Below are 8,626 nucleotides of genomic sequence, written 5' to 3' on the forward strand. Positions count from 1 at the left end.
ACCAAATAAGGTATTTCCGTGATTATTTATTCAGTCAGTGTATTGAAATTGTGACCGGAACATCAGATACATGCCGAGTCTGGTGCCAACAGTCGCCATGTGCAAGTAAAATTTTGTATGTGCAAGGAACAATTTACATATGCTATGCCATATTTTGAAATCTCAAATGTCTCCACCTTGTACTTTCTATAAGTATGTACACAATGCAGTGGTAACATAGTTGATTTACCTAATGCACAGGGTCTCTAACTGGGTTCACCCAAACACCTTCGGGGCTTCTCCGAGGCCCCAATGTGTTCTCATAGTCCCTATTCGTAAGTTGAGCTTTTTCCCGGTTTTGGAGCTCACTTTAGCAGATCTCCGCCATCCAGTCATCATCAGTTGGATGGCTATCATTAAGATGGCAGTGAACGCGGAATCGTTGACCGCCCCATACTATGAATGCCATGAAAGGCTGGCCGTGGCGGCTTGCACGCCTTTTCATGTGCTTTGCCAAGGGTAGGTGCTTGGATTGAACGCTGTTCTCAGCTCTGTTACTACTCCCTGCAGAAAGTGCGAGGATGGGGGAGGAGCCTTTCAGACGTTATCGTGGGGCACTGTGGTTACTTTATAAAAAAAAAAACTTAAAAAAAAATACAAAAGCATTTCTTTCAATTCATCCGGACACACTCACCTCTGAAAACTCGAGGCGGCATTTGTCATAAGGTGCCCAAAATTTTTTCTTTTGTAGAAACATTCATTGCTTAATCACTGTCCATTTTACAGTTATTACTGTTATTAACATTCATTGATTGCTTGGGTTTTTCCCATTTTCACAATTTATTACTATTGGTGTTTATTGATGAATTCAGAAAGCATTTGACTCACTGATAATCATGCTAAGCACTGTTGACATTATTTCACATGCAAACTGCAAAGCATTTTCCGTCAATGACATGGCATTGTGCTGACAGAAAGCGGTGCTGAAATGGAAATCCACTTTCACGCTTTCTGTGGAAGGTAGAAGTAGAGCTGAGAACAGCGTTCAGCATAAGAGCTTAATGTCAGCGAAGAATGCGACGAGGTGTGCAAGCAGTCACAGCCACCGCATCATGGTGCTGATAGTATAGGGTCTATTCACCTGCGGCTTGCAAGTGGGGCACACTGGGTACGCTGCCATCTGTGTCCGTGCCAGTCGTATCGCCGCTGGCATACTGGTCGCAATACGCAGCTGTTACTGGCAGTTCAGCGGCTGTGCGGTTTCTAGCAAATGTGGTATCATGCGTTTGCTGCACCACAAAGGACAGAAAGAGAATAGCAATGTCGGGGACTCTTTGTTTTTTGAGATCCGGAGTGTGCACTCCCAAGAATGCAACAAGACGCGGTTGCTTGCTGCTTTGAGTCAAGGCGAATCGCTCTTGCTAATCGCCGAGAAAGTTCTCGCCGCCGATCTCAACAGGTACTTGGTATGCTCACAATACTTTATCTCAGGTAGGTGCAGGAACATTTTGTCGTTACCATGCATAATTTTGACTTCACGTGTCGCGAGTCACCACTCGCAACCGAAGGAGTTCAGTGACATTTCCCAAAAGGCACAAATGCATGTTTTTCTACTGCTGTAATTGCAACAGAATGGCATTGACACAATTTTTTGTTTGTGGGCCCACACTGCCACGCAGCCTTTTGCCTCACACAAGGCTGGTCTCCATTTGTAAGTGTTTGCTTCCATGGAGGTGTCAACAACCGTTACATGTTTTCTGTTCCGAGCCCCCTTAAGCAGCTTGCTGCGCCGTGCAGGTGGTTGTGCAAGCCATTTTGATGACTGTAACCCCTCGATTGGAAACCCATTGAGCATTTCATGCACTCACGCGCTTTTGACAAGCACAATACGAGTTGTGGCCAATAGGCTGTTGACATTTCCACAGAGCCAAGGGGCTCATAAATGCCAAGGGCTTCCATGTTGATGGAAGCAAAAAGTATCTGCCTATGAATGTAAATTCCTGTCAATGCCATTTTGCCACTGCTACAGATGTAGAAACACTTGTGCTCGCGTCCCTTGGAAAGTGTCATTGAACTTCGGCTTCAAGCAGGCGTAGCTTGCAGATGCGACATGCCAAGTAAAACTAATGTTGGGTAAAGGCAAAATGCGCCCGCACTTACCTAGACTAAGTTTTGTCGAGCGGTGTCAAGGTCCTTTCAGCTGATCATCGAGAGTTGTTTGCGTTGTGTCCTCGAGTACAGCTATCGCGTCTTGCCGCATCCCTAGGCTCGCACGCTCTGGCTCTTGGAGCGCTGGGAGTCCCCAATGTTGCTAGTCTTTCTGCCGCCTCCGCACCGCTTGTTAGTGTGGGAGCCAAGGATAGCATATAACACCATATTTGCTGGAAACTGCACAGCCGCATAAACTACCAGCAGTCACTGCCTAATGCAGACGGTACGAGAACAGCAGGCAGCTGTCACAGACACAAAGATGTTGGCATACCCAGGGCGCACCACTCGCGAGCTACAGGTGAATAGACCCTATTGTGCGGTCGACGGTACCGCGTTCAACTTCATGTCAATGATGGGTGTTCAAGACATTTTCTAGTATGCTTATTAGAGTTTTCAAGGTCGGTAAGCTTCTCCACTGCATCATTGCCCCAGTGCTGAAAAGCATTTCCGGTATCAATTGGGAACCCTCAATATCACACTATCCTTTTGTTTTGCAGGAATGCCAGGCCTCTTTGAGGACATGAAGTCAAGAATGGCAGCTGGTCCTGCAGTGGTGAATGCTGGGGCAGCTGAGGCTGGTGGTGCTTCTGTAAGTCTAGATGACCATATTTATCCTAATGCAAGTAGAGAGTTTTAGAAAAATCAGCACATATTGGGGGCACATTATGCAATGTACTATAGCAGATATTTTGTACTGGTGAAATGGGATAGGTGATAGATTGATAACTGAAACAATGTATTGGAAGAAGGCATCTTTATGAAAAAATACATGTTCACTCTGCACGATTTGGCACTTTCGAATTATTGCGTCATCTCATTTTTCTTTCTTGACTTTACAATGAATTGGGATGACAACCCAAAGCAGGTGGTCTCAGATGCTTTCCAGCCTGTTGAGAACTCCACCCTTTTTTAATACTTTTTTACTATGCCCTTGAGAATCGAGAACTCCACCCTTTTTTAATATTTTTTCACTATGCTCTTAAAAATCATTTCATACAGTCAAAATTCAGTAGTGGAGCATAGTTAGTAGCCGCTTTTTTTTTTAAATTTCTCTAGTGTCAAAGCATGGTTTGGATCTGCCATAAACTCTGTTTTTAGCCTCTACAGTTCGTCCTTGGAGGGCTTGTTTGAGAATCATAGCACCTGTGTCGAGCCGTTAATGACAGCAATGCCACAATATGACCCTGGCAAATGCAGCACGCCTGGCCCGATTGTCTGTTCTGGGTAGTCTGTTTTGGGAAGTCTGGGGCGCTGATCTTAACGCATGCGTGTACCCCATGCAGCAAAGATGTGAGACACTAGATGCCACTGGTCGAAGCATCTATACGGCATGCAACTGTACCAAAACGTGTCTTCTGCGCATACCAACGTTAAGAGGAGCCATCGTAACGAAGTAAATACAAAAAAGTAACGCCAATCAGCGGGCAACATAAAGGACGCACACAGAACGCGCTATGACGAGGCAGAAAAGCATGTGCCGTGATTGGTTGAAACAAGGGGTAAATAACAGTACGTCAGCTCGTCTGGGTTAAATAAGAGCATGAGGTGCATGAAGAGCTGACTAACTTGCTCGCCGTATAGTTTGGGTGGCACACTGGCTGTACTAGTGCGTAAATGGACACCATTGTCGGCTCTTTTGCTGCATTTTGTTTTCTGTTGAAGCAGTGCAAAACGTTCCCTGCTCCCCTTCAGCCTAAATATGTCAAAAGACAAACCCAGTGCGTTGAGACCATTGGTCTTTATTTTGACTCATTTGGACTTCCAACTGAAAATCGCATGCCAAAGGAAAAAGTCCCTTTCACTGCAAGTGCAGTCAGGCTATGAGACAACTCTGTACACAGGCTAAAGGTGTGAGGTCACAAGCAACTCTGCACATATGATTAGTTGGTGGTAACTGAAGCAGAGAAGGGTGAAAAGCACCCTGACGTCGCTCCTTTGGAACTACTTGATTGGTCCCTTAAGGTGGTAGTGTCGGCTGCACTCTTAAAGGGGCAATGCAACGATTTTTGGATTTTGGCCAATTGACTGCGGAAATTAATCTGTGCCACCTGTGGATTGAAGAACACAAAACCATATTTTCTTGCGAGCGCTAGTTTTTATTTAAAAAAATGAAACAAATTGAAGGTCAAAGTGCCTCTCAAGTCTCCACATCGCCTTTTGAGTGACATAGTCTGGGGGATCATGTGATTTCCCCTTGGGTCCTCTCTTCAGAGACTCGAGCCGCTTCTTCCGCGATTGCCGCCTTTTAAAGGATAAGCATCGTCGAAGGTCGCCGTGAGCGATCGACACAAAGGACGGTTCGCCACGGGGCTGATGGCGAGTGTAGCAGCGGAGGGGGACAGGTTTTGTTGACTTCCGCGTAACCCCCAGAGATGCTCTCATTTGAGTTCCCGTAACCGCCACATGCGGCTGCAGATCGGCAAATACTTTCTTTTTTTATTTGCGATTATGAAACGGAATGGCAATTTTTCGGGGCAAGGTGACACGTTTTTGGTCACTTGTGCTTGGATAAACAATATAAAAAAATGCAACTGCCACTTTTTTCAACATTTAAATTGTTGTACTACCCCTTTAATGACGTGCGACCCTCTCCCATGCTGCCGGTCTTTTTGCCTAGGAAGGGTGGCAAACCTTAGTACAGCAGCCCAAGTGAGCTATTAAATAATGACTTACATATTTTGATTTATTAATCTCTTGCTGTACTGGGTAGATGTGTGCATCAAGTAATAAAGTCCTGGGCTCGTTTCTTCGAAGCGCTAACCGCGGCAAAAGTTAGCCACAGTACCTAGGACAGGGATTTTGAAATCACATGACTGGCTCGGTGGGGCTGCGGGGAAACATAGCGGGGCCCCGGTCAGTGAGCGCCGCTTGCTTTGGAACTAATATATCGTTGTAGCTGCAATATCTGGCGCGTTAGTCAGCAACGAATGGTGCAGGAGGCTTTCGCTTTGTCCTACCTCACTTAAATCGCATAGCATGAGCAATCACATCGCCACATTTTTTAGATTGTCTTTCGATTCTGGCCATTCCTAAGCCAAAATGAACGTGATAATTGTCGGCACGGCAACGTCTTTGGAAAGTGGATTGCCTTGACTCAATCGGCTGGGTATTGATAGCACACAAAAGCAGACAGCGTCCCAATAGACCTTTTTCTAAATTACCCAAGCATCGTGGAGAACGCTGGAAGTGTAATTCCACGGTCCGCGTCCGCTGGACTTTCCTCTTATAAAAGATTCGAAGTAAATAATCGTAAGGCTTTGACGAACGCGCGTGCAAGGCAAAATTTGTTTTAGACTTTTTGCTTTAGACCAATTATTACTGCAGACGCCAGCACGTGCAACGCGTGTAAGTACACTTGTAGCATACACCTCGGTGCTTGGGAAATTTAGAAAAAGGTCTATTGAGACGCTGTCTGCTTTTGTGTGCTATGAATACCGGGCCGATTGAGTCAAGGCAATCCACTTTCCAAACACGTTGCCATGCCGACAATTATCGCGTTCATTTGGGCTTAGGAATGGCCAGAATCGAAAGAGTATCTAAAAAATGTGGCGAGGTGATTGCTCATGCTTTGCGATTTAAATGAGGTAAGGCACAGCGAAAGCCTCCTGCACCATTCGTTGCTGACTAACGCGCCCGATATTGCAGCTACAATGATGTATTAGTTTTAAAGCGAGCGGCGCTCACTGATCGGGGCACCGCCATGTTTCCCCGCATCCCTACGGAGCCAGTCACGTGATTTCAAAATCCCTCTCCTAGGTACTGTGGCTAACTTTAGCCGCAGTTAGTGCTTCGAGCAAACGGGCCCTGGTGTCTGCTTGCTTTGTGACGTGCGGATTACATGGCATAGCTTTTAGTGCTGTTCTGATAACCATATGGATTTGACATTTAGGCTTGTTGCTGACTTGCAATATAGGATTAAGACCATTTTTATTGAGAATTTTGAAGTGTATTCGTATGACTTGTTTTTGTTTGTCTCCTTTCTACTGCAGCTAAAGTTCGGCATCACCATGTTCCCAGCCATCCGGATGGTGCGGCTTAACAGCACGGCTCCTTCGGTGTACATGCAAGAGCTTGCTGAAATGGTTTTTGGCAACGAGACTTTGGGACGGTGTTGCCTGAGGGGGTCCACGGCGGGCAAAGAAGCCCTGGACAAAAGTACCGTGGACGACATCATTGGTAAGGGTGCTTGTGCCCAGCAAGTGGCTTGTAGCTTTTGTCGATTAATGTTATGCTTGATGAAACTTTCTAGAACAACTCGACTGTGAGGATTGATGTATCCCAAACGTAAAAGGGTGTCTACTCGGAAGATGGGTTGTTCAAGCATATGCTTTCTTTTATTAATTTTATGCTCACATTCATTATTAAATGTTGGCCATCACCATCACTGACCCTCTATATAAGATTGTGAGAATATGAAATAATATTCTAAGCAGAAGGCACTGTTGGTCATATATTTGCGCATCCTTTTTTATGTTTTCATTGTGGAGGCAAGAGGAAAACTTAACATATTTTTCAAGTGATTGATAACATTGATTTTAGGAACAAAAGCTTTTATCTTTCACATTTTTTGCTTGTTTTCTTTGTTTCAGTCCACGTGCTGACAAAGTTTTCCAACCTGACAGAGTCGGACGTCAGGGGTTTCCTGAGACGCAAGTGTAATAATGCTGCAACAGCACTGAAGAAGAATGGAGGTGGCTGAACAAACATTCATCCTTCAGTGCTGTTGCAGTGTTATTGTATAATTGTTCAGTACACTGAATAAAATCAAGATTGCAATTATGAATCTGTGTGATGTTGTGATTGTAGCGCTCGGAGGTATCCCTTGTTTGTGTTAAAAAGTTAAAGCTTTAGTGAATTGGGTAATGACTAAAAATTTTGAAGCTGGTAAGTGAAAAGCAAATAGTGCTTGTCAACTACTAGCTTCAAAGAACATCAATGAAATTCATTTTTTACTATTAAAGTGCATTATTAATGCTCTCTAGTAACACATTCGAAATATATTTTACGCTTGTGCTCGAGATACACTTGAAAGATATTTAGAATGCATTCTAAATATTATTGTTAACACATTTCGAATATAATTACAATTTATTTCATGTGTTACTGCTATTACATCTAAAACACAATAAAAATATATTTTAGTTATCACCGCTATTACATTTAAAACACAATTTAAATATGTTAATATTATCATTGCTCTTCATTTGAAACACAATTAAAATATCTTTTTAATTTAACTGTGTATACAATAAAAATGTGATCAAAACATATTTTATATGTGCCTGCAAGCATAGTTAAAACAAAATAAAAATGCATTTAAAAGCTAATGCGAACACAAATAAAATATATGTAACATACATTTTGAACATATTTCTAATGCATTTGCAATTTCTACTCAAGATATAATTTATACAGATTAGAAATGAATTCTGAATGCGGACAAAAAAATTTAGAATAAATACAAACTTAATACATGTATTAAATGCATTCAAAATTCATTTCAAACATAGCCTCTTTTTGCTAAGGGATCACATTACTGATATAGGCGGGCAATAGCTCGCCTTGAAAATACTTGCTCTTGGTGGCCGAGAACAAACTCGTGTTTCTGATTGGCAGCCATTTGCTGCGAAGGATACCTGCACATATCCTAAAGAACCCAGTCTTAGTCTAATACAGATGCTTTGGCCAGACAGAGACACAAAAGCCTGACACAAGACCATTATAAAGACCGGAAATAGAGTGTCTGTGAGGAATAAAACACGCAACTCAGATAGGCATCATTCACTCACCTTGAAAACACTTGCGATGAGCGGCAAAGAGCAAACTTCTGGCCTTGATTGGCTCGTGCTTGCCACCAAGACCTGCATGTATAAGAAAGAACCCGGTCTTAATTAAACTTGGGTGTTTTTGCAGAAGGGAGACAAAAAATACTAATGCAAGACCACTACACATAGGAAATGGCATCCAAGGGGAATGAAACACTAAACGCAGTGTGTTAGTGTTGACTGTTTTTTCCCCCCCGAGTCACCCGTTTTCTCGGGCGAGCCCCTGGGCTCGGTCCTTGGGCCACTTTTGTTTTTAATTTTTATTAACGATTTAAAGATACACCACCCCAATGTACAAAGCCGATTTTTTGCTGACGATTGTGTTTTATTTGCTAAGGTAAACAACCCGTCTGATCAAGAAGAATTAAATTAATGTCTATCTTTGGTTCATGCATTGTGCATAAAATGGAATATGGTTCTTATCTGTAAAAAGTGTGTTCAAATGGCCTTGACGCGGAAGAACAACCCTTTGTTTTTTTACATATTCTATCAAATGAGTACCACTCGATACTGTTAACCAATATCAATACCTCGGAGCTTTAATTACCTCTGATTTGTCATGGAGTGCACATATTGAGTTTATAGCTCGTAAAGCAATGAGGAAGCTCTGG

General features: G+C 43.2%; 1 protein-coding gene across 1 annotated transcript in view; it reads left to right on the forward strand.

Moving 5' to 3' along the window:
* Nucleotides 1–6,973, forward strand: part of LOC115312223 — a 29,631-nt gene extending 22,658 nt beyond the window's left edge. The window contains exons 5-7 of the mRNA XM_029971121.4: nucleotides 2,688–2,779; nucleotides 6,180–6,366; nucleotides 6,780–6,973. Coding sequence (XP_029826981.2) covers nucleotides 2,688–2,779; nucleotides 6,180–6,366; nucleotides 6,780–6,889 — 389 coding nt within the window. The 3' untranslated portion in view covers nucleotides 6,890–6,973. The remainder of the gene's footprint in view (nucleotides 1–2,687; nucleotides 2,780–6,179; nucleotides 6,367–6,779) is intronic.
* The last annotated feature ends 1,653 nt before the right edge of the window (nucleotides 6,974–8,626 follow it).

The sequence above is a fragment of the Ixodes scapularis genome, unplaced genomic scaffold (genome assembly GCF_016920785.2).
Source record: "Ixodes scapularis isolate PalLabHiFi unplaced genomic scaffold, ASM1692078v2 PGA_scaffold6__148_contigs__length_123643588, whole genome shotgun sequence".
In the NCBI taxonomy this organism is placed as follows: domain Eukaryota; kingdom Metazoa; phylum Arthropoda; class Arachnida; order Ixodida; family Ixodidae; genus Ixodes; species Ixodes scapularis.